Source organism: Salmo salar, chromosome 29 (genome assembly GCF_965601325.2).
Source record: "Salmo salar chromosome 29, fSalSal1, whole genome shotgun sequence".
NCBI classification, from domain to species: Eukaryota; Metazoa; Chordata; class Actinopteri; order Salmoniformes; family Salmonidae; genus Salmo; species Salmo salar.
The window spans coordinates 16,122,952-16,150,107 of NC_138319.1; the positions used below are offsets into that span (position 1 = coordinate 16,122,952).

Genomic DNA, 27,156 nt, shown 5'->3' on the forward strand with positions numbered 1-27,156 from the left:
AAAATGTGAAATTGTTGGATGTTGCGTTTATATTTTTGTTCATTGTAGATTGCTTGTCAAAAGATTGTTGATGCTATTTGTACTTTTTGAACTATAACCGTTTTAAATTAGGATAAAAGCTCCATAGACTTCAAAGGCAAAACAAATATTTGCCGCTGCCTTGATCCGTTCCAGCTAGAAACACCGCCCCAACATTGTGCTGACTGACTCAACTTAGATTACCTCAACACCGCTTTTTGGAAGCATTCATACTTTATAATCTATAAAGTTTGTTGTATCCCCATTCATTTCAATGGCAGAATGGAGGCTTCAACATTCTAAACTGAAGTCACTGCCACAGAACTATCATAATGTTCCAACTAAAACATTTTGAGAGCTTAAAAACACATGATATGGCTTAAGATGCTATAGTACTCCTGCTAGCCTACTATACTAACCCACAAAAACCCTCTTCAATAACTACACCTACAAACCACCCCAAAATAACTAACTTTAACTAACCCATAGTTTATGAAAACCGTATTACTACCATTACTACTACTACCATTACTGCAGTCACTGACACTACTATTTCACAAGCATAAACACTTTAAGACTAGCAAGCATACACATTTTCCTTAGGAAATGTCCTTTTCTAGTTCAAACCTGATTCTGGGAAACATCCAGCCAGGATTTCTGGAAAACTTGGGAATTTTGGGAAAGTGAACAGAACCCTAAGCACAGTAGATTGCACATTGTTATTTTGAATCTTGTCTCCTCACAGAACTCTGATGATCCTCCAGTGCATCCGAAACCCTCAACAGTTCTCCTGCCTGCCCTGTGCTAACAGCCTACTGCACAGACAGAGGCTACATCTATAGATAGGTTACATCCACCCTAAAAATTACTCCCATAGTAGGCTATGTGTCACCTTTCAATGCATTATACTCTAAGTTGTCTTTAGATATACAGACACATTTTGCTGTTTGTTTACTATGTCTGTTGATTTTAACTGAAATAAAGACAGATTAATTATATTTATGTGATAATGACATCATCAAAACTCTGCCCTCTGATTGGTTCATTCATAATGACATGGTCATAACCCTGCTCTGTGATTGGTCCTTTCATAATGACATCATTATAACCCTGCTCTCTGATTGGTCCCTAATCTTGTTTACTTATCAAACCCAGTTATTAGTCTATTATGTACTTTGACAATCAAGTTCTATTTTATCATGTATTCCAAAACCATCACCACTTGTTCACCTGTAAAACTGTGTACACCCAGCTCAGAGCAGACATGGGATTTGTACACCTCAAACGATCACATTCACATTGATAAATACACATCTTTGCGTGAAAATGACCACAAGGCTATTTTACAGTCAGATTAGATTTTACGGTTGGTTGATAAACGAGGGACAGACAGAAAGATTTTCCGCCGAGCTGGGCCTCTCGCTTCCTCTTACTCTCTGGTTTAGGTCAACGCTGATTGGCTATTACACTTTATCAAGGAATGCCAAATGCTGCTGGCTTCCCTTGCATTCAATGCTACAGGTGGCAACAATGTCATACTCTTTTTGACCAGTCAGCATCAGATAGATGGGCTACACATACAGAGAGAGGTGTTGTTTTTATGACACAGAGACGAAAGATACATTTTATATGATTTAAAAAAATGTTTTTGAAATATTTTGGGGGGAAGCCTGGCTTCCCTTGGCATCCATGAATACACACCACTGGTGTGTATTCATGGACTTTTCTTGTCAATACCTCTTCAAGGAACATGCCAGGATGATAGAAATATCATATTCTAAATCAGCTGACGATAGCAAACAATTTACACCCCTTGTTTTTGCTGTTCAGTTCCGTAAAAAAATAAGGTCAGGGTACTTGGTGGAAGCCGGCTAGTGATGGCTATTTAACAGTGTGATGGCCTTGATATAGAAGCCAGCTTAGTTGTACCTGTACTGACCTCACCTTCTGGATGATAACGGAGTGAACAGGCCTTGGCTTGGGTGGTTGATGTCCTTGATGATCTTTTTGGCCTTCCTGGCATGAATACTGCCAACTATTATTGATTCAGGGACCTCCTCTGTACAATCTACGGCAATTAGTTAGTATTTTATGATTTTGGTTATTTTCTATGAATGCAAATGGACTTTAAATACAAAATACTTCCTTAAAACTCCAATAGCTTCCACCCCATATTACTTTTGTAAATACAACCAACTATTGGTTCAGGGACCTCTTCCCTTAACAACAATGCAGAGAGAAAGAAAATAGAGAAATAATAGAAAAGTAAAACATAAAAATAAAAGTTATAATAAATACGCAATGAGTAACGATAACTTGGCTATATACAAGTGCTACCAGTATCGAGTCAATGTGCAGGGGTACGAGGTAATTCATTGGCGGCTCCATTTATGTTGTCCCGAGTTGTAGCTGTCAACGCGCACCTCACGCGGCATGCTCCTGCCTTCTTCCCTTCTTCTCCCTCATTAACATACCTTGAAACATGTGAGCTAACTTTTAGGCTAAGTAATCGAACAGTGGAGTCAATCTGAAAAAGGCATATAGAAAAAATCTGTTTTTAGTCATGGAAAAAGTTTCTAGTGCGAAGTGTGGAGATGCGCCTCTTGCATGAGTACTATTTCTCAAAACGCAATAGTTCTATTCCGCTCAAGTTTGTGATTGGAATGACAAATTTGGCTGTATTACATACTTTGACATGTTTTTCTAGTATATGCTACAGAATTAGAGACACATCTTTGGCGATTTAAGTTCAAATCTGTTTCCGACAATCCGACAATTATTGTGTGGGTCTATAGAAAACACATTTGAAGGCCAACATTGTGGAAAAAAATCATCAATCATGTAGCCTATATTCAACCTTAGAATCATAATATCCTTAGAATACTTCAAGAACCACAATTATTTGGGATTTCAATTTCAGAAAATCTGCAACAGAAATTAGGCTACCCTTGTTATGTTGTCATTGACATGGATTTTTTAAACATTTTATTTTACCTTTAGGCAAGTCAGTTAAGAACAAATTCTTATTTACTGGGACAGAACAACAGATTTGTACCTTGTCAGCTCAGGGATTTGAACTTGCAACCTTTTGGTTACTAGTCCAACACTCTAACCACTAGGCTACGCTGCCGCCCCGGATTTGATCAAATTCATTATTATACAGTGCCTTCAGAAAGTATTCAGACCCCTTGACTTTTTCCACATTTTGTTATGTTACAGCCTTACTCTAAAAATGTTTTGTTTTTTTATCCTCAGCAATCTACCCACAATATCCCATTATGATGAAGCGGAAACAGGATTTTTGACATTTTTACAAATGTATTACATTAAAAACAGAAATACCTTATTTACATAAGTATTCAGACCCTTTGCTATGAGACTCGAAATTGAGATCAGGTGCATCCTATTTCCATTGATCATCCTTGAGATGTTTCTACAACTTGACTGGAGTCCACCTGTGGTAAATTCAATTGATTGGACATTATTTGGAAAGGCACACACTTGTCTATACAAGGTCCTACAGTTGACAGTGCATGTCAGAGGAAAAAACAAGCCATGAGGTCGAAAGAATTGTCCGTAGAGCTCCGAGACAGGATTGTGTCGAGGCACAGATCTGGGGAAGGGTACCTAAAAGATTCTGCAGAATTGAAGGTTGTGCCAAGAACACAGTGGCCTCCATCATTCTTAAATGGAAGAAGTTTGGAACCACAAATACTCTTCCTAGAGCTTGCCGCCCGGCCAAACTGAGTAATCGGGGGAGAAGGGCCTTGGTCAGGCAGGTGACCAAGAACCCAATTGTCATTCTGACAGAGCTCCAGAGTTCCTCTGTGGAGATGGGAGTATCTTCCAGAAGGACAACCATCTCTGCAACACTCCACCAATCAGGCCTTTATGGTAGAGTGGCCAGATGGAAGCCACTTCTCAGTAAAAGGCACATGACAGCCCCCTTTGAGTTAGCCGAATGGCACCTAAAGACTCTCAGACCATGAAAAACAAGATTATATGGTCTGATGAAACCAAGATTGAACTCTTTGGCCTGAATGCCAAGCGTCAGGTCTGGAGGAAACCTGGCACCATCCCTACGGTGAAGCATGGGGATGCTGTGTGGATGTTTTTCAGCGGCAGGGATTGTGTTATTGTGTGTAGATTGATGAGGAAAAAAACTATTTAATCAATTTTAGAATAAGGCTTTAACATAACAAAATGTGGCAAAAGTGATGCGGTATTAATACTTTCCAAATGCACTGTAATTCTGTGGACCTAATTCAGATAATGCATGTCATAACAAGATGTCCAGTGCTTCAAGACTTCTCAACCCTCTCTCGCTCAAACCTGCTCCTCAACCCTCTCTCGCTCTCTCCCCACCCGCAAAATTCCAGTTGCATCTGGCGCCATAGGCTACACTTGTCTGTCCATTGTGCATGTAAACAAATATCTTGCCTACTCTATCTGCACTGATTGGTTAAGTAGCCTAATTTAATTAGCTAAAATGGAGAGAAAAAAACGGTTGATTTGAAAGGTTAAAAAAGGAAAAGAAATGAACGATATAAGCCAGTACTTTGTTTTGTTTCGATCTGATTCAGAACTTTATCTTGCTGGTTGGAACAGCGGCAACTGAATGGAAAAAATAGTGCTTCTGTTCAGAACTAAAAGTTTTAAAAATAATTTTGGTTCCAACCCCTGCTTTTAGTAGTTGTTTAAATAAAAACAAATATAATGGTGAGTGGCGTTACCCCTTTCCTTTCAGCTATGATAAAATGTTTTAGTTGCACCTTGACTCACATTGGTTGCACGCCTTCCACTTCTTTCTACATTTGAATACTATCACTTCATAATTTAAGGCACTTTATTACCACTCTGCAACATTCAATCCCTTGCCTCTGCATGTAGTGAACTGGGTCCTGAAACTGGTGTATGGCCCAATCCCAAATCGGCCCTATGCAAAACTCGTTCAACGAGGGTTCTTCTAAGATCCAAGAACCTCATAGGAGGTGGAGTTCATCTAGGAACCTCCTTAGTTGGTGAGGTTTCTTGCAGGAGCCTACTGTAATTGCCCAACTGAAACATTTGGATTTGAATTTTAAAGGACAGCAGTTAACTGAAACATTAAAAAAAAATCTCCTACATTTAAGGTAAGGTTTGTCCCTTGTTTGATCTAAATTGATATTGTTTGATGATGATACCATCTACCTTTTCATATTTGTGAAAATGGACACAATTCAATGGTTATCAATCAACAAAGAGGTCAGGCCAGCTGTATTGGGTGCAGATGACTGAACTGCTCACTTTTGTGTCTGTGTCTGCAGGCATATATAGATGAGGAGGCATACAAAGGTATGTCAATTGGTATTGGTATGTTATGCAGATCAAATGTACCATCCTCCTCCCCTACCTCTTCAATGAAAATCCCATAGGCCTCTACATTAAGGACATGGTACGTGTATGACAACCACTATCAAAATAGTTTTTTTCATTCACATTCACCACAAGAACCAATGTATGAATAATGTTTAATTAAACATTGTATAATTGCTATTTATTGGATTCACAGACTTCACCCTCCCTACACCTCTGATGAATATAACAGGAAACCTGTTCGATCACCATACACTGCAAAATCATTCTGGCTATGGATAAGGAGAATATCAACACATTAACATCAACACGACAGAGGATATACCCATTGGACTTGGGGATCTGCTGAGAGTTTACCTCATATTTAGATTTTTTTATTCTGCTTTGCCACTAAAATCATAATAAACACAGACAACTAAAATATTGTGTTATTGTTGTTATTGATATGGGTATTATTATTATTATTAATAATAATAATAATAATAAAAGGGGTGGGGGGGTGGTTAAAAAATGTACCCCAAAAGGTTCTTCAAAAGGTTCTTTGAGGTTTCATTAAAAGGGGTTCTTTGAAGAATAATTTTAAAGGGTTCTTCAAAGAACTTATATGGGTTGCCCCACAGTTTAAATTTGAAGAACCCCTAAAAGATACTCCAAAAACATTTTATTTTTAGAGTGTGGAGATCTGAGTGGATTTGACAGGTGTAATCAATATGTCAATAGCTCCAACTTGCCCTCTGATAGGCTAGGTGGAAGTTTCACCGTACAATCAAATCCTTTCTGATCTACACAAGTGCATAGGGAATAGGTTCTAGGGGTTGATTTGGTATTGGGCCTATGACATTGTCCTCTGGAGGATGCTGTCTTTCGGAAGGGGCTTTAAAGCCTCTTAAGGATCGGACCCTTTTTTTCAATTTCCACCTAAAATTACATACCCAAATCTAACTGACTGTAGCTCTGGTCCTGAAGCAAGGATATGCATATTCTTGATACCATTTGAAAGGAAACACATTGAAGTTTGTGGAAATTAGAAATTAATGTAGGAGAATATAACACATTAGATCTGGTAAAACATGCGTTTACAAGGACAGCAGGGGTTCAAACTGTAGAACCCATTTCCTACATTTTAATATAAAAATAGATTTTATCAAACAAAACTATGCTACATTTTATCTCTGGGACCCTCAGGATGACAAATCAGAGCAAGATTACTGAATGTAAGTACATGATTTACCTTCAGTGAATGTATCAAACCAACTGCCGTGATAAAAGTGCACTCTCCTCAAACAATAGCATGGTATTTTTTCAATGTAATAGCTACTGTAAATTGGACACTGCAGTTGGATTAACAAGAATTTAAGCTTTCTGCCCATATAAGACATGCCTATGTCCCGGAAAGTTGACTGTTGTTTACAATGTCATTCTATTCACATTAGCGCACATTAGCAACAACCGTCCTGGTTTAGGGACACCTATCCCGCAGAGGTTTTAAACGGGTGTCTTGACTCTCTAGTCATTGAAGATAGCTTAACATGATATGCCTACTTCTCGTAAGAAAAGAGGTGCTTGTCCCATTGTCCTGGGTAAATTCCCAATTTGGACCCATAATGGGCTCCCAAATTTGGACCCATAATTGGCTCCCGAATGGCGTTGCGTTCTAAGGCACTTCATCTTAGTGCTAGAGGCGTCACTACAGACCCTGGTTTGATTCCAGGCTGTATCACAACCGGCTATTGGGAGTCCCATAGGGCGGTGCACAATTGGCCCAGCATCGTCCGGGTTAGGGTTTGGCCGTGGTAGGCCGTCATTGTAAATACGATTTTTTTCTTTACTGACTTGCCAAGTTAAATAAAGGTTAAATAAATAAAATAAAATACAAAATAAATGTAATCATTCCCTTGACAAGTAATTATCTCCTTATTCCACTCTCTCTACCCGATGCAGCTAAAACTTGTTTTGGCCACTAAAAATAGAATCTTCTCATTCATCGGCCTATAATATAATGTCAAAACCATATCAATGATGACATAACAAGGGTGGCCTAATTTCTGTTGAAATACAAAATAAATGTGTTTCTTGAAGTATTCTAAGGATATTATGATTCTAAGGTTGAATATAGGCTACATGATTGGTGTTTTTTCCACAATGTTTTTTTCCACAACGTTGGCCTTCAAATGTGTTTTCTATAGACCTACACAATAAGGATAGGTTGCTGCTGTTGTCGGAAACAGAATTGAACTGATATTGCCAGAGATTTGTCTCTAATTCTGTAGCATATACTAGAATTAGATTTGAAAGTGTGTAATTCTGCCAAAGTTGTCTTTCAAATCACAAACTTCATCTGAATAGAACTGTTACGTTTTGAGAAATAGTACTCATGCAAGAGGAGCATTGACACGCTTTGCACTAGAAACTTGCCATTACTGAAAAATATATTTCCTGTAAAAGTGTTAGTCGTGCTTAATTTATAAATATACCTTTTTCAAATTGACTCCATTGACTTTGATTACTTAGCCTGCAAGTTCACAGGTTTCAAGGTATGCTAATTGAGAGAGAGGAAGGGAAGAGAGATGGAAGAGCACCTAATGCGTGAGGTTCTCATCGATAGGGTCACCCATGACAACATAACTGGAGCCACCAATTACGTTGTTGAGAGCCACAACTAGCGGCTCAAGCGTTAAGATAGAAAAAAAGTACCAGCTTTAATTGGGATCAAGAATCAAGTTGATTTGCTATTGTAGGTGTTACAATCTGGTTCAGTTACCGCCCCCCGTCCCCCCAGTCCCCGTGTCCGTCCCCCTCAGGGGTCGCACCCCACAATTCGGTAAACGATGACTTAACGGATAATTAGACAATTCAAAGGTAGCCTATAGAGACAAGGTCGTACAACCTGTGCATATGTTTATTAAACTTTAAATTGCACATTAAATATTTATATTGATGGGTGACACCTGGAGGGGGGTGGAGACAATCACAAAGACCGGTGAAACAGTTCAGGGTGTGACACAACTCTTGTGTTATAGTCATTCTTCATTGGGGCAAATACTTATTAACCCCTCCCCCTGAAGGATTGACTTGAACCCCCCCCCCCCCTAAAAAAATGTAATCATTGCATTTACATATTCATTGTAGCCCTATACTTGGTTATGCACATTGGAAATATTGGAAGATAGAAGAATGCAAGAATGTTAATGATGTATTGAAGTGTAAATAATTATTTAGATTCACTGTTTAATATTATTTTTTGAAATAGATTTGAAACTTCCTCACTGTGTAATTGAAAAATATGTTATGGGCATTCTTTTATTTTCTAGCTCGCAATAAACTTAGTTTTTTGTTGACTGTTCCAAAAAGAGATAATAGCGGCATAATTGATGCAACAACAAAAAATGTATACAATTCTTTGTTCATTACCTCATAAAATAATTACTGTAGACGCATTCAAACTAACATTGTTTGTAAGTAATAATTATAATATTGTTATTAGTACAGTATTATTCAATTGCAGTCTGTGCATGAAATAGTGAAAAAATGATCACTGTCAACTAAACTGTGTTTCCAACCTATCATGAATGCGCCATCAGTGACATTACCCTATGTGGTTTTAGATATTCATGTAGAATCATTAAAATGAAAAATGGCAATTCTAATGGGTGTACTATGGAGGAGGGAAGTAAGTGACCTAAAATCAAGTGGTTTTAGATGTATATGTCAATTGGACTGGAAGCTTGATCTGTACGTGAATAAATAACCACAGCAGTAATATGATAAATATTTGTAGAAAATCAAAGGGGAGGATTTTTTTAAAGTAAATCGCCTTGATAATAGAGGTCAGGAAACACATAGCACGTATCTGTAGATCTCTAGCATGAGTGGATCGGAAGCTATTAAAAATTATGATTATGACATAAATATTCATTTATGATCAGGGAACTTTAAAATTGGAATTCTAATGGGTGTATCATGAATTAGGGATATGAGTGACTTTGCTACAAGTGATTTTAGCTCTCTAGCCCATGTAAGTAAGCTATTATAGATTGTGTAAGAAAGATCATTGGCTATTTATGTTTTTTGACCTTGTAGTTTTACATAAAACCATAAGAAATTAACAACATCACGTTTTAATGTAATTGTTGTGGGTAAAAAAAAATAAAAAATTGGTTGAAGATCTCTATATAATTTAATTAAGACAAAAACACATTTTCTGTTAACACCAGGTTCTGCTGAATGCACTTTTAAGACAGTCCCTTAGCTTCAAGCGCATATTATTCCACAATTGAAACCAAGGTAAAGTCACTTTTTGAAAACAAAACGAAATAAAGAAAACGAAGGCTATACCTCGCTCTCTATTGTCATCTGATTCTAGATATATCACTCTAATCATGCTCGGACTTTCCTTCCATCGAAGAGGTATTGACGAGCAAACACCGAATATCAAACCAATATCCAAACTGAAAACAAATGTATGGCAGTCACCGAATGGCAAAGCAGGGGTTGTAACTTGTTCGCCATCATCGGCTGATTCAGAATGTAATTTCTATCACGCACGTTCCGTTTAACAATGGGGGTGAAAGATACCTTAATAGAAAATGACTCAAGTAAAAGTGAGAGTCACCCAGTACAATACTACTTGAGTAAAAGTCTTACAGTATCTGGTTTAAATGTACAGTGGTGGAAAAAGTACTGCATTGTAATACTTGAGTAAAAGTAAAACGTACAATTAAATGCTACACATATAATTCCTTATATTAAGAAAACCAGATGCCACAATTTTATAGTTTTTGTGTTTTATTTATGGACAGATGGGCACACTCCCACATTTATACATAATTAACAAATTCAGTATTTGTGTTTAGTGAGTCCGCCAGATCAGAGGCAGTAGGGATGACAATGCCTTATATTGATAGGTGCTTGAATTGGACCATATTGGTGTCCTGCCTGAGCATTCGAAATGTAACGAGTACTTTTGGGTGTCAGGGAAAATGTATGGGAGTAAAAAGTACATATTTTCTTTAGTAATGTAGAGGAGTAAAAGTAAAAGTTGTAAATTACAGATACCCCCCCAAAAACGACATAAGTAGTACTTCAAAGTATTTTTCTTAAGTACACCACTGTAATTTGAGGTACAAGAAAAGTATGAATATTTCATATAAAGCTAACTATACCACAGCCAAATTGTAGGCTAGGTTATTTCACATTTATATTTTATTTATTTAGCTAGGCAAGTCAGTTAAGAACAAATTATTATTGACAATGACGGCCTACACTGGCCAAACCCGGACGACGCTGGGTCAATTGTGCACCGCCCTATGTAACTCCCAATCACCGCCGGTTGTGATACAGCCTGGATTTGATCCAGGGTGTCTGTAGTGACGCCTCAATCACTGAGATGCAGTACGGTGCGTCGCAGTAGAGATATTCGCGTGGTAACGTCGTAGCATACTGTCCCTAAGGCCAACTCCGAAAATAGAACTCAGTGCACCGACGGTGTTGAAGCAATAGGCTATCCCACTGGCACAACATAAACAAAAACAAACCACATTTGAGCGCCGATTTCACAGTTGACTTAACAAGGAGTAGCCATGGAGCATGAAGAATCGCACCGTTTTCCAAGGAAAAAGCGAAGGACTCGCCTCTGCCTAATCATGGGTCTCTGTGCAGTACTTTCACTTGTCGTTATCTTCGCTATTTATCTGGGAGTAGTGCACAGTCACGTACTGTCTAGTTCCAGCCCATCGAGTGAAAGCCTTAAAAAAACGATTATTGACAAATGTGAAGCATTTATACAGAACAACAAATCCTCAAGGTGAGACACTTTTATTAGATTTATTTTGCACATTTAATTTAAATGTTTAGCTTATTGTTAAAAGTAACTCAAACTTCAGGTTAACTCATTTTGCAGCAGTTTATTCCATTTCCATTGCCATAGTTGAATATCATTACACGAAGACTCAATTGTATGTATGATGTAGCCTCCCTGTCTGTATGTATGTGAACCTGCGTTGCTTTATGGCACAGGTGGATGTGGATTTGCCTTGTAACAACAGGGTGGCTAGCTTGTTCAAGCTCTGCTCTGATACTCTCTCACTGTTCCCCATCTTACTATAATACAGTCAAGACAGCTTAACACAATGAGTGAACAGTTAGAACAGTTTAGTTTTCTCCTATTCAGTAACCATTTCTCAGGGAGCTATTCCTTCCTCAATCAATGATTGGCCATATTTGTATTTGTATGATAATGCAGCAATACTATTCTTGATAATTCCTGTGATTGTTCCAGTGCAAACAACTGTCAAAAGATATGGAGTGCATTTGAGCAAGCATTCGTGGGGAGGGACCCGTGTAATGTACCGATGGAGGCCTATGACCCCCTTATCCATACTGTGGTCCAGGATCCTGTCTGTAACAGGGTGAGATACCCACACATGCTCGCTCACACACACACCACTCAAATATATTCATATGTTTTGTTTTATTGACAGCTGCAAGTAAATATTTTTTTACATTTTTTTTACATTTCATTGCACCACCAGATGTTGTTCTGGAGCAAAACAAAGAAAATAGTGCATGACTTCACAGAGAAGCGAGATTGCTTCTTGACCCTCGAGGACACACTAGTCGGCTTCATCATGAATGGACTGACCTGGTGTGGCAAGGAGGAGAGCAATGGTAAGGCTCAAATGGATCTACACACCACCAGTCTGTACATTTTCATTCATTACATTTTTTATTTAACCTTTATTTAACTAGGCAAGTCAGTTAAGAACAAATTCTTATTTACAATGACGGCCTAGCAAAAGGCCTATGGGGACGGGGGCTGGGATAAAAACATAAAGAAATAATAAATAGGGCAAAACACACATCACAACAAGAGAGAGAACACTACATAAAGATAGACCTAAGACAACCACATAGCAAGGCTGCAACACATGACAACACAGCATGGTAGTAACACAACATGATAACAACATGGTAGCAACACAACATGGCAGCAGTACAACATGGTAGCAGCACAAAACATGGTACAAACATTATTGGGCACAGACAACAGCACAAACGGCAAGAAGGTAGAGACAACAGTACATCACGCAAAGCAGCCACAACTGTCAATAAGAGTGTCCATGATTTAGTCTTTAAATGAAGATATTGAGATGAAACGGTCCAGTTTGAGTGTTTGTTTGGGTGCTCGTTCCAGACGCTAGCTGCAGTGAACTGAAAAGATGAGCGACCCAGGGATGTGTGTGCTTTGGGGACCTTTAACAGAATGTGACTGGCAGAACGGGTGTTGTATGTGGAGGATGAGGGCTGCAGTAGATATGTCGGATAGGGGGAGTGAGGCCTAAAAGGGTTTTATAAATAAGCATCAACCAGTGAGTCTTGTGACGGGTATACAGAGATGACCAGTTTACAGAGAAGTATAGAGTGCCGTGATGTGTCATATAAGGAGCATCGGTGGCAAATCTGATGGCCGAATGGTAAAGAACATCTAGCTGCTCGAGAGCACCCTTATCTGCTTATCTATAAATTACGTCTCCGTAATCTAGCATGGGTAGGATGGTCATCTGAATCAGGCTTAGTTTGGCAGCTGTGGTGAAAGAGGAGTGATTATGATAGAGGAAACCAGGTCTAGATTTAACTTTAGCCAGCAGCTTTGATATGTGCTTAGAGAAGAACAGTGTACCGTCTAGCCATACTCCCAAGTACTTGTATGAGGTGACTACTGTCAGGGATTTCGTCGTCGTCAGACGATATGGCGAAATCATCGTCGGAAAAGGAGGACCAATATGCAGCAGAACTGGTTTTGTTCATTTTGAACATTTATTAACTCAAAATGATTACCAAAAACAACAAAAAAAACTCACGATATACTGACAGTCTTCTCAGGCTCATACATGCTAGACAAAGAACAATCTCCCACAAATGACAAACACACCCTAATATATGGGACTCTCAATCAAAGGCAAAGAGAAAACACCTGCCTTCAATTGAGAGTCCCAACCCCAATTAATCAACCATAGAAACACACTCACTAGACTCCACATAGAAATACATAAACATAGACCATAAACCAAAAACCTGGAAATACTAAATCAAACGCCCTTTTACCAAAACACCACCCCGAACCACATAAAACAAATATCCTCTGCCACGTCCTGACCAAACTACAATGACAATTAACCCTTATACTGACCAGGACGTGACAGTACCCCCCCCCCCCCCCCCTAAAGGTGCTAACCCCGGAAGCACCTCAAGAAAAACAAAAACCCCAAACAACAACAAAAATCCCCCTAAACTAAAGGGAGGGAAGGGAGGGTGGCTGCCGTCACCGACGGCACTTGTGCTACACCCCCCCTCCCCAACCCACCTATGCAGGTGGTGGTTCAGGCTCCAGCCTATTGTCCTCCAGAGTGCCGACCGACCCGATCAGCCTCGATCCGTAGGCAGACTCCCCCTGCTCCGGATCATGGGCAGACCTCCACCTCTCCACCCTGTATGCAGACTCAGCAATTAAACAGTTAATCTCTTTACGTTCTGAATTGTCAGGCTTACTCAGTTCAAGGTTGCTGCTAGACTCCCTTGGGTTTTGGTCATCGGCAGACTCTGGGCAGATGGGCCACTCTGGCTGATCCTGGCCGCTGGGGCAGTCTGGCAGCTCCGGGCAGTCTGGCCGCTCTGGCAGCTCCGGGCAGTCTGGCCGCTCTGGCATCTCCGGGCAGTCTGGCCGCTCTGGCGGCTCCGGGCAGTCTGGCCGCTCCGGCGGCTCCTGACTGACGGGCGGCTCCGGCGGCTCCTGACTGACGGGCGGCTCCGGCGGCTCCTGACTGACGGGCGGCTCCGGCGACTCCTGACTGACGGGCGGCTCCGGCGACTCCTGACTGACGGGCGGCTCCGGCGACTCCTGACTGACGGGCGGCTCCGGCGACTCCTGACTGACGGGCGGCTCCGGCGACTCCTGACTGACGGGCGGCTCCGGCGACTCCTGACTGACGGGCGGCTCCGGCGACTCCTGACTGACGGGCGGCTCCGGGGACTCCTGACTGACGGGCGGCTCCGGCGACTCCTGACCGACGGGCGGCTCCGGCGACTCCTGACCGACGGGCGGCTCCGGCGACTCCTGACTGACGGGCGGCTCCGGCGACTCCTGACTGACGGGCGGCTCCGGCGACTCCTGACTGACGGGCGGCTCCGGCGACTCTTGACTGACGGGCAGCTCTAGCGACGTCGGACTGGGATGACGCACTTGAAGCCTGGTGCGTGGTGCTGGTACTGGACGTACCAGACTGGGAACACGTACCTCCATGCTAGTGCGGGGAGCTGGCCTGGGGCTCCATTCTTGCCCCGCAAAACTGCCCTTGTGCCCCCCCCAAAAAAATTATTGGGGCGGCCTCTCGAGTTTCCTAAACTCTTCCATCGCCCTGGAAACGCTCCTCCTTAGCTCTGCCCACGTCCATCCTTCCTCCTCGTTCCTCTGCTGCTTGGTCCTGGTTTGGTGGGAGATTCTGTCACGGTTGTCGTAGTGATGAGACCAAAACGCAGCAGGTTTTAATAAATTCAAAATGAACACCAAAATAACAAAAGAACGAACGATCAACAAAACAGTCTGGTAAGGCACAAGGCTAAACACAGAACAATCTCCCACAAATGACAAACACAAACACACCCTAATATATGGGACTCTCAATCAAAGGCAAAGAGAAAACACCTGCCTTCAATTGAGAGTCCCAACCCCAATTAATCAACCATAGAAACACACTCACTAGACTCCACATAGAAATACATAAACATAGACCATAAACCAAAAACCCGGAAATACTAAATCAAACGCCCTTTTACCAAAACACCACCCCGAACCACATAAAACAAATATCCTCTGCCACGTCCTGACCAAACTACAATGACAATTAACCCTTATACTGGCCAGGACGTGACAACTACTTCAAGCTCTAAACCCTCAGAGGTAGTAATCACACCTGTGGGGAGAGGTCCATTCATCTTACCAAACCACAAGACCTTTGTTTTGGAGGTGTTCAGAACAAGGTTAAGGGCAGAGAAAGCTTGTTGGACTCTAAGAAAGCTTTGTTGTAAAGCGTTTAACACAAAATCCAGGGAGGGGCCAGCTGAGTATAAGACTGTATCATCTCCATATAAATGGATGAGAGAGCTTCCTACTGCCTGATCTATGTTGTTGATGTAAATTGAGAAGAGCGTGGGGCTTAGGATCGAGCCTTGGGGTACTCCCTTGGTGACAGGCAGTGGCTGAGACAGCAGATGTTCTGACTTTATACACTGCACTCTTTGAGAGAGGTAGTTAGCAAACTGGGCTAAAGACCCCTCAGAGACATCAATACTCCTTAGCGGGGCCACAAGAATGGAATGATCTACCGTTTCAAAAGCTTTGGCCAAATCAATAAAAATAGCAGCACAGCATTGCTTAGAATCAATGGCAATGATGACATCACTGAGGACCTTTTAAGGTTGCAGTGACACATCCATAACCTGAGTGGAAACCAGATTGCATACCAGAGAGAATACTATAGACATCAAGAAACCCACTCAGTTGATTATTGACACGTTTTTCCAACACTTTTGATAAACAGGGCAAAATAGAAATAGTCCTATAACAGTTAGGATCAGCTTGATCTCCCCTTTAAATAAAGGACAAACCGTGGCTGCCTTCCAAGCAATGGGAACCTCCCCAGAGAGGAGAGACAGGCTTGGCGATGATAGGGTCAGCAACTTTAAAGTTGAAATGGTCTAAACCATCTGACCCAGATGTTTTTTTGTGGTCAAGTTTAAGGAGCTCCTTTAGTGCCTCGGACTCAGTGACCACCTGCAGGGAGAAACTTTGTAGCGGGGCAGGCAAAAAAGAGGGAGGAGTATCGGGGCTAGTCACATTAGAAGGGGTGAGAGATGAGGAAATGTTATACGGGCAAGGAGTCATGGCTGAGTCAAATAGGAATCCTGACTTAATGAAGTGGTGATTAAAGAGCTCAGCCATGTGCTTCTTGTCAGTAACAACCACATCATCAACATTAAGGGACATGGGCTACTTTGAGGAGGAAGGTTTATTCGCCAGGTCTTTAACCTCTCTAGGGAAGGTGGGACGAAATCGTCCCACCTACGTAACAGCCAGTGGAATCCTGTGGCGCGTTATTCAAATACCTTAGAAATGCTATTACTTCAATTTCTCAAACATATGACTATTTTACACCATTTTAAAGACAAGACTCTCGTTAATCTAACCACACTGTCCGATTTCAGAAAGCAAAACATTAGATTATGTCAGCAGAGTACCCAGCCAGAAATAATCAGACACCCATTTTTCAAGCTAGCATATAATGTCACATAAACCCAAACCACAGCTAAATGCAGCACTAACCTTTGATGATCTTCATCAGATGACACGCCTAGGACATTATGTTATACAATACATGCATGTTTTGTTCAATCAAGTTCATATTTATATCAAAAACCAGCTTTTTACATTAGCATGTGACGTTCAGAACTAGCATACCCCCCGCAAACTTCCGGTGAATTTACTAAATTACTCACGATAAACGTTCACAAAAAACACAACAATTATTCTAAGAATTATAGATACAGAACTCCTCAATGCACTGGCTATGTCCGATTTTAAAATAGCTTTTCGGTGAAAGCACATTTTGCAATATTCTAAGTAGATAGCCCGGCATCACAGGGCTAGCTATTTAGACACCCACCAAGTTTAGCCCTCACCAAAGTCAGATTTACTATAAGAAAAATGTTATTACCTTTGCTGTTCTTCGTCAGAATGCACTCCCAGGACTTCTACTTCAATAACAAATGTTGGTTTGGTTCAAAATAATCCATAGTTATGTTCAAATATCCTCTGTTTTGTTCATGCGTTCAAGACACTATCCGAAGTGTAAAGGCCCGACGCATTTCATGACAAAAAAAATCTAAATATTCCATTACCGTACTTCGAAGCATGTCAACCGCTGTTTAAAATCAATTTTTATGCCATTTTTCTCGTAAAAAAAGCGATAATATTCCGACCGGGAATCTGTGTTTTAGTACAAAGAGAGAGAAAATAAAAACATGGGGTCGCCTCGTGCACGCGCCTCAGTGTCATTGTCCTCTGATAGACCACTTACCAAAGGCGCTAATGTTTTTCAGCCAGGGGCTGCCTCGACATCATTCAGCTTTTTCCCGGGTTCTGAGAGCCTGTGGGAGCCGTAGGAAGTGTCACGTTACAGCAAAGATCCTAGGTTTTCAATAAAAAGAGTCAAGAAGCCCAAGGAATGGTCAGAGAGGGCACTTCCTGTACAGAATCTTCTCAGGTTTTTGCCTGCCATATGAGTTATGTTATACTCACAGACACCATTCAAACAGTTTTAGAAACTTTAGGGTTTTTTCTATCCAAAGCCAATAATTATATGCATATTCTAGTTTCTGGGCAGTAGTAATAACCAGATTAAATCGGGTACGTTTTTTATCCGGCCGTGTAAATACTGCCCCCTAGCCCTAACAGGTTAACTGTTTTCCAGAACTTTTTGGGGTTAGACCCACAGAGAGAGAACTGCTCCTTAAAGTAATTAACTTTGGCTTTCCGGATAGCCTGAGTGCACTTATTTCTCATTTGCCTGAACAAGAGTCAGTCAGCCTGAGTATGCGTGTGACGAGCATTTCGCCAGCCAAATGCAATTCTTGAGGTGGAGTAACTCTGCAAGATCACGGTCAAACCAAGGGCTAAACCTGTTTTTAATTCTCATTTTCTTTGTTAACAATACCACTGAAAATATAAAAAAAGAAGGTACAATCGTCTGCGACAGAGGGGATCAAGCTGATTCTATACCATTTTACAGAGGCTAGTTCATGAAAGAAGGCTTTCTCATGAAAGTTTTTTAGCAAACGTCTACGCCAAATCAGGACAGGTCGTTTCACTGAGCGGCCATTACGAACACAGGCTGTAAAACAGTGATCATTTAGGTCATTACAGAAACCATCAGTCTGATACCTATCAGGATTATTTGTGAGGATAACATCAAGGAGAGTAGCCTTTTCTGGGTGTTTGGAGTCATACCTTGTGGGATTGGTAATAATCTGAGAAAGATTTATGGAGTCCCATTGCTTTAGGATTTGGTCAGGTGGTTTAAGCATGTCCCAGTTTAGGTCACCTAGCAGGACACATTTAGACTTAGTGTAAGGGGCCAGGCCGGTGCTGATGGAGGACGATAGCACCCAGCAACAGTCAACAAAGAGCTATTTGAAAGTGTAATGCTTAAAACCAGCAAATTCTAGTGTTAATTAACATGCAGAAAACCCAGGCTCTTATGAGAGCAGAAATCAGTGAAGCAGATATCAGAGCACAAGTCAGAATTGGGGCTAGCAACAGTAGATGGCCCAGGGTATACATGCACATTTCCACATATAAAGAGAAATAATACAATCAAGGCACGGCAGAAGACAGGGAGATCTCTACAGTGTTGATTTATGAGATTTGAATGTGCATTAGATGGCAACATGATCATATTGTACAGCAATTTCATCAGGTAACATGAAAACAAAGCCTGCGAGAGGTGGTTAGAATAGGATGGGAGGCCCAAAATCAGTGTAACCAATAGAGAGTTAGAGTCCCGTGTGTGGGAGCAAACATAGTCTGTCCCAAGGTTGAGTAAACAAGAAAATTCATAGTCAACAAAGCATGCAGAAGTCATGATGCAAATAGCAAAATGCACAATAATTTTTTTAAATGTATAACGACTTGGGGCTAGCCATTGTAAGTTCAGAGTCACTCGCCCCAACAATGTGTGTGTGCTGGAGGCGAGCGAAAGCTCGGGAGAGAGGGGGGGAGTGTGGTGGGGGTACCTGTACCAGACAGGGGGAGACAGGCCAGGGCAGATGGTGAACAGATTGCCAGGTGGAATCCATGCAGCAGTGCAGCAGGCAACGGGAGTAGGTGTCACACCCACATAACACAGTGATAGCCATAAACATGTCAAGTATATTGTGCTAGGTCAGATCTATGTCTAATATAAAAAAAATTACAGCTAATAGACCATACATGTACAGTATAAACCACTAATGTACTGGTTGTTTTAGAATGCATCCCAAATGGCAATCTATTCCATATATAGTGCACAGCTCCACCCCCCTCTGTATGTATTTGGACAGTGAAGCGAAAGTTTTAAATTTGGCTCTATACTACAGCTTTTTAGATTTGAGATCAAATGTTTCATATGAGGCGAAAGTACAGAATGTTACCTTTTATGTGAGGGTATTTTCATACATTTCTGTTTTACCTAGGCCCATATTTGGGCAAATTACCTTAGGATATTAAAGTAGTCAAAAGTTTTGTATTTGGTCCCATATATTCCTAGCACGCAATGACTACATCAAGCTTGTGACTCTACAAACTCGTTGAATGCATTTGCAGTTTGTTTTGGTTGTGCTTTGGGTTATGTTTTGCCCAATATGAACTGAGTGGGGGATGATGAATGGAGTAATTTTCCTTTTAAGTGTGTAGATCAGATGTTTTTGACCACTTCTAAATGTATCCTGATAATACCATGATTATGAATGAATCATGAATAATGATTATTGAGAAAGTTACAGAAGGAAGCTACAACAAAACATGCTAACCTCTCACCATTACCAATAACTGGGGAAGTTAGCATTTTTTGGGGGGGTATGATCTTTGTCCCTCTGTAACTTTCTCACTCATCGTTATTCACAATTCATTCATGATTATCCATAATCATGGTAGCATCCACATTACCATGGAAGTGTTCAGAAACAAATTATATTCTTACTTACAATAAAAGTGACTGTAAAACAGAAATGTATGAAAATACCTTCAAATAATTGGTGACATTCTGTATTCTTGTCTCATATGAAACATTTTATCTGAATTCCAAAATGGTTTGGAATAGAGACAAAATGTTAGCTTCACTGTCCAAGTACATGCGGAGAGGAGTGTTTATAGTGCACTACTTTTATGGTGCCATTTGGGACGGGACCTTACTATACATCCGACCATGATAAAGTGCAGTATAGCTCATGACATGTGGGTCAGAGCCAGAGGGCCTCAGCAGGTCCTCTGGCCAAAGGCTATTGTGATGGAACAGCCTAGGATGATCCAGTTTGCTTCCGTCACTACATTATGTAAATACAGTATGGAGAAACATGCAAACAATTATGAAGTTCCTTGAAATTAGTGCTGTCAGAAAAAGTTTCCTTGTAGTGCCTGCATCATTCCTTCCTTCCTTCCTTCCTTCCTTCCTTCCTTCCTTCCTTCCTTCCTTCCTTCCTTCCTTCCTTCCTTCCTTCCTTCCTTCCTTCCTTCCTTCCTTCCTTCCTTCCTTCCTTCCTTCCTTCCTTCCTTCCTTCCTTCCTTCCTTCCTGTCCTTTCTGTCTGTCTGTCTGTCTGTCTGTCTGTCTGTCTGTCTGTCTGTCTGTCTGTCTGTCTGTCTGTCTGTCTGTCTGTCTGTCTGTCTGTCTGTCTGTCTGTCTGTCTGTCTGTCTGTCTGTCTGTCTGTCTGTCTGTCTGTCTGTCTGTCTCTCTCAGAAACGTTCACCACAGGGTGCCCAGGCTGGACAGACTGTGTCAACAACACCGTTCGTTCATTCTGGAATCGGGCCTCAGCAGCAGTAAGTTCTTTTCAGACTGTTAATGAGCCTGCTATGGCCAAGGTGCTTTGAAATCTTACACCTACCAGCCATGAATACAAAATGCACGGAACAAAATATACTAATATAAATTAGATAGCCACAAACTAATCCAAATTCAGTCTGTGATTGTGATGGGGAGCAGAGGAAAGGGTTTCACTGTCTAACTGTTCATCAATTGGCCTTTGTGTCTGTCTCCATGGAAACACATTTCTTAGCTCTCTCCTGATTGGACAATGTCCTACATGGCGATGGGCTATAGGCTACACACTTTCATGCAGTTACACTTTGGAATTCAGGACAGCACAACACATGTTTGTGTTGAATTTGCTATTCATAGACAGTGAAGTTCACAATATAATGTCTGAATAGATTAGTGTAGGTGTGGGGGAGAATGTGTTGTTTTTCTAAATCTGTGAGTAATGAGGGCTGCAGAATATGAGTCAGCAGTGGGAGTGAGTGACCTGTTAAAAATGAGTAGGATTCACTGGAATTTCGCTGTAAATTTACTGGAAATCTAGGCGTTACTTCCCTTGTATGGACATTGTATTAGTCTTTCCCTGTTAGTTTGCAGATGCCGCATGTGGCGATGTCACAGCCATGCTGAATGGATCTATTGCCACTCCTTTCAGCCCCACCAGGTAAGGTGCAATGACTAGGTCCTAAATGACAACCTATTCTCTATAAAGTTAACAACTTTTGACCAAAGACCTACTGTATGGGCTCTGTTCAAAAGTAGTGCACTATATAGGGAATAGGGTGTCATTTGAGACACATTTATGTGTTTGGCCTGGCCCATCTCCAATAATAACACCTCAGCACAAAAATGTGATAGTCTTATCAGGTTTCACTGTGCAATGGAATGTGTTATTTCAACTGAATAGTGTAGTGATATTCTCTGCTCTGGAAAAATACAAATATTCACAGATAGGGCTGTGGCGGTCATGCCATTTTGGCAGCCGGTGATTGTCAAGCAAATAACTGCCGGTGTCACGGTAATTTACCTTTAATGAACATGAACACATTTAGCATCTCCTGGCTTCCATGCATAGCCTTCAAAGCCACTGATGCAGACCTTTGGAACATCTACATTTTAAAAAGTCTAATAAAAACCATCGCAATGAATCCATTATTTATTTTAGAAGAAGAAGAAATGTAGTCTGTTTCAGAAGAACAGAATAGCATACTCTGAGTTAGGCCCTGATCTGGCTATGCCATATGGCTGTGCGCTACACTAGTTAATTTAGCAGGCAAGATTTGCTTAGAATTTCGTGGCATTATTTTATAGTATGAAGAATACAATTGAACATAGCTGAATAAAATAGAAAGGATTTGAGGGAGTGCGTATTTGAGGGAGTGCGCACATCTGGTTAATCTGTGTTTTGAGCGGTTAACAAAGGAACAGGTACTCATATATGTTTAATTTAGAGGTATTTATGTAACTTTAGCTGTGATACAAACTTTGGGCTATATGTTTACATTTTAATACATTCTAAGGCTGCATGATCAAATCAAATTGTATTTGTCACATGCGCCGAATACAGTGAAATGCTTACTTACAAGCCCTTAACCAACAATGCAGTTTTAAGAAGAAAAAATAAAAATAAAAGTAACAAATAATTAAAGAGCAGCAGTAAAATAACAATAGCGAGGCTATATACAAGGGGTACCGGTACAGAGTCAATGTGCGGGGGCACCGGTTAGTCGAGGTAATTGAGGTAATATATACATGTGGCTAGAGTTATTAAAGTGACTTATGCATTGATAATAACAGAGAGTAGCAGCAGTGTAAGGGGGGGGGCAATGCAAATAGTCTGGGTAGCCATTTGATTAGATGTTCAGTTGTCTTATGGCTTGGGGGTAGAAGCTGTTTAGAAGCCTCTTGGACCTAGACTTGGCGCTCCGGTACCGCTTGCCGTGCAGATAGCAGAGAGAACAGTCTATGACTAGGGTGGCTGGAGTCTTTGACAATTTTTAGGGCCTTCCTCTGACACCGCCTGGTATAGAGGTCCTGGATGGCAGGAAGCTTGGCCCCAGTGATGTACTGGGCTGAACACTCTATAGTGCCTTGCGGTCGGAGGCCGAGCAGTTGCCATACCAGGCAGTGATGCAACCAGTCAGGATGCTCTCAATGGTGCAGCTAAAGAACCTTTTGAAGATCTGAGGACCCATGCCAAATCTTTTCAGTCTCCTGAGGGGGAATAGGTTTTGCCATGCCCGCTTCATGACTGTCTTGGTGTGCTTGAACTATGTAAGTGTGTTGGTGATATGGACACCAAAAAACTTGAAGCTCTCAACCTGCTCCACTTTTTTTTAACCTTTATTTAACCAGGTAGGCTAGTTGAGAACAAGTTCTCATTTGCAACTGCGACCTGGCCAAGATAAAGCATAGCAATTCCACACATACAACAACACAGAGTTACACATGGAATTAACAAAACATACAGCCACTACAGCCCCGTTGATGAGAATGGGGGCGTGCTCGGTCCTCCTTTTCCTGTAGTCCACAATCATCTCCTTATACTTGATCACATTGAGGGAGAGGTTGTTGTCCTGGCACCACACTGCCAGATCTCTGACCTCCTCCCTATATGCTGTCTCATCATTGTCGGTGATCAGACCTACCACTGCTGTGTCATCGCCAAACTTAATGATGGTGTTGTAGTCGTTCCTGGCCCTGCAGTCATGAGTGAACAGGGAGTACAGGAGGGTACTGAGCACGCACCCCTGAGGGGCCCCCCGTGTTGAGGATCAGCGTGGTGGATGTGTTGTTACCTACCCTTACCACCTGGGGGCAGCCTGTAAGGAAGTCCAGGATCCAGTTGCAGAGGGAGGTGTTTAGTTCCAGGGTCCTTAGGTTAGTGATGAGCTTTGAGGGCACTATGGTGTTGAATGCTGAGCTGTAGTCCATGAATAGCATTCTCACCTAGGTGTTCCTTTTGTCCAGGTTTGAAAGGACAGTGTGGAGTGCAATAGAGATTGCATCATCTGTGGATCTGTTGGGGCGGTATGCAAATTGGAGTGGGTCTAGGGTTTCTGGGATAATGGTGTTGATGTGAGGCATGACCAGCCTTTCAAACCACACAGTGTTCTTGGGCACAGGGACTATGGTGGTCTGCTTGGAACATGTTGGTATTACAGACTCAGACAGGGAGAGGTTGAAAATGTTAGTGAAGACATTTGCCAGTTGATCAGCGCATGCTCACAGTATACGTCCTGGTAATCCGCCTGGGCTTGTGGCCTTGTGAATGTTGACCTACTCACATCGGCTCCGGAGAGCGTGCTCACACAGTCGTCCGGAACAGCTGATGCTCTCATGCATGCTTCAGTGTTACTTGCCTCGAAGCGAGCATAGAAGTAATTTAGCTTGTCTGGTAGGCTCGTGTCACTGGGCAGCTCTCGGCTGTGCTTCCCTTTGTAGTCTGTAATAGTTTGCAAGCCCTGCCACATCCGACAAACATCGGAGCCGGTGTAGTGTGATTCGATCTTAGTCCTGTAATGATGCTTTGCCTGTTTGATGGTTTGTCGGAGGGCATAGCGGGATTTCTTATAAGCTTCCGGGTTAGAGTCCCGCTCCTTGAAAGCGGCAGCTCTAGCCGTTAGCTCAGTGCGGATGTTGCTGTAAACCATGGCTTCTGGTTGGGGTATGTACGTACAGTCACTGTGGCGACAATGTCATTGATGCACTTATTGATGAAGCCAGTGACTGATGTGGTGGCTCAAGGCCATCAGAGGAATCCCGGAACATATTCCAGTCTGTGCTAGCAAAATAGTCCTGTAGCTTAGGATCTGCTTCATCTGACTACTTCTTTATTGACTGAGTCACTGGTGCTTCCTGCTTTAATTTTAGCTTGTAAGCAGGAATCAGGAGGATAGAATTATGGTCAGATTTGCCAAATGGAGGGCGAGGGAGAGCTTTGTACGCATCTCTGTGTGTGGAGTAAAGGTGGTCTAGAGTTCGCACATTTAATATGCTGGTAGAAATGAGGTAAAACAGATTTAAGTTTCCCTGCATTAATGTCCCCGGCATTAGGAGCGCCGCCTCTGGATTCGCGTTTTCCTGTTTGCTCATGGTGGTATACAGCTCATTGAGTGTGGTTTTAGTGCCAGCCTTGGTCTGTGGTGGTATGTAGACAGCTACGAAAAATACAGATGAAACCTCTCTAGGTAGATAGTGTGGTCTACAGCTTATCATGAGATACTCTACCTCAGGCGAGCAAAACCTCAAGACTTCCTTAGATATCGTGCACCAACTGTTGTTTACAAATATACATAGGCCCGCCACCCCTTGTCTTACCAGAGGCTGCTGTTCTATCCTGCCGATACAGTGTATAACCCGCCAGCTGTATGTTATTCATGTCTTCGTTAAGCAATGATTCGGTGGCTGTCCCGTTGGTAGGATATACATGCTTTTAGTTTGTCCAATTTATTATCCAATGATTGTACGTTGGCAAAGGCAGATCGTCTGCGGATCCTCACAAGGCACCCCGATCTCTTTCCGTGATACCTCTTCCATCTTTTTCTCCTGCGAATGACGGGTATGAGGGCCTGTTCAGGTGTGATTTCTGATTTCCAGAAGCTCTTTTCGGTCGTAAGAGACCGTAGCAGGAACATTATGTACAAAATAAGTTACAAAAAGTTTGAAAAAACAAACAAAATAGCACGGTTGGTTAAGAGCCCATGAAATGGCAGCCATCCCCTCTGGCGCCATCTACAGAAACTACATCTACAGATGAGACTAATGATGATTTTAAAAATGTTGCATGAAAGGCATGAGCTTTGCTTAGTTTTTTTATGTACTTCATCAGTCTCTCATTCACAATTTGACAAGCACTTGATAATGTCTCGATTTTCCCTGCGGCATCCCCTTTGTGTGGCCGTAAAATCATGCCTTTTGCGGCCAGTGGCCGTTGTGTCGTTGGACTGAATATAATAATTATAATTCCCTTCTCCCGGCTGGGCGCACCAAAGTACCTCTCATTCACATGGCTCTCCGTCACTTGATCAGGTCATTCTCAAAGGCGACAAGTGAAGACAGACACATCGGGGACGCAATTGCACGAGTCCTTATCCAATTCCGAGGCAAGTATTGAAGATATTGGAAGAACTGGCTACATTTACTTTTCGTCAGCCAACAAGATGAGTAGGCCTAATGAACAGCAAAAGCACTAGCCTATGTCAGTCTACTATCCCCCATAGTACAAAAGTTAACCTATTATATTCTGTGTGAGAAATAAATATTCCAAACATAGTCTGGGACAGTTGTGGGAATCAATAGATTCCAAATGAATACAACCACTGGCATCAAAGTAATGAGGCTGAAAAAAGTAATGAGACTGTCGCAACAGATCATAACGTTTAGCTAAACATTTTGATAAACTATTAGGCTATTTATAGCACATTATAAGCACAGCAATGCACACACGGCAGTAGGCTATAAGCGCGAATGTTCCATTAGCAGGAAAACACCATTCTCAAAAGTGACAGCAAATTATGCATGTAATGCTTTTATTATAAAGGTGCATTTTATGTTGAAAACGATCTTGCCCATACTTGAAACTCACACGCTGCATATGTATGCCAGTTAAGCTGTAACCATGTTCGGTAGGCTACTAATGACCATCAGCAGCTTCAGAGCTTGGACTTAACTACCATGACTAAACGGTCACGTGGAATTTGACTGCCTTCATGACTCGTGAACGCCGGTGTGGCAGTAATACGGTCACCCTAACAGCCGTACTCACAGACAACCAAGCCAAAACATAATTTTACCACAGCTGCCATTTCCACCAAAATGTAGAACCCCTCTATTGCCACAACACTACGCATATTATTAGTAGACTGTTATGTTTTTGTTTGCTTAAGCAATAGTGCACCGACAAAGTTGATTGATTTAATGTAAATTCTGATCTTTACACATTTCTATGTTTGTCTTTTATGTGAAGTATTTTTGCCACCATCGAGGTGAAAAGGTTCAAAGCTGCCAAAATGAAGAGCCTGAGTGTTGTCCTGGTGACCAAGGAGAATAAGGGGTAAGCTTTTTGTCCAGACAAACTGACATGTGCTTGTGTGTGTGCGTGTGTGTCATAGTTGATTTGTATGTCTTTCATAATCACTGCACCTGCATTGTGCCTAGTA

The 27,156-nt window shown here is 41.7% G+C and overlaps 1 protein-coding gene across 1 annotated transcript in view; it reads left to right on the forward strand.

Annotated features, from left to right (window-relative positions):
* Nucleotides 1-10,718: 10,718 nt before the first annotated feature.
* The window catches only part of LOC106590200 (ADP-ribosyl cyclase/cyclic ADP-ribose hydrolase 1), a 30,449-nt gene continuing 14,011 nt past the window's right edge, over nucleotides 10,719-27,156 (forward strand). Inside the window, exons 1-6 of the mRNA XM_014180956.3 lie at nucleotides 10,719-11,176; nucleotides 11,651-11,780; nucleotides 11,904-12,039; nucleotides 20,918-21,000; nucleotides 21,586-21,659; nucleotides 26,964-27,050. Coding sequence (XP_014036431.1) covers nucleotides 10,953-11,176; nucleotides 11,651-11,780; nucleotides 11,904-12,039; nucleotides 20,918-21,000; nucleotides 21,586-21,659; nucleotides 26,964-27,050 — 734 coding nt within the window. The 5' untranslated portion in view covers nucleotides 10,719-10,952. The remainder of the gene's footprint in view (nucleotides 11,177-11,650; nucleotides 11,781-11,903; nucleotides 12,040-20,917; nucleotides 21,001-21,585; nucleotides 21,660-26,963; nucleotides 27,051-27,156) is intronic.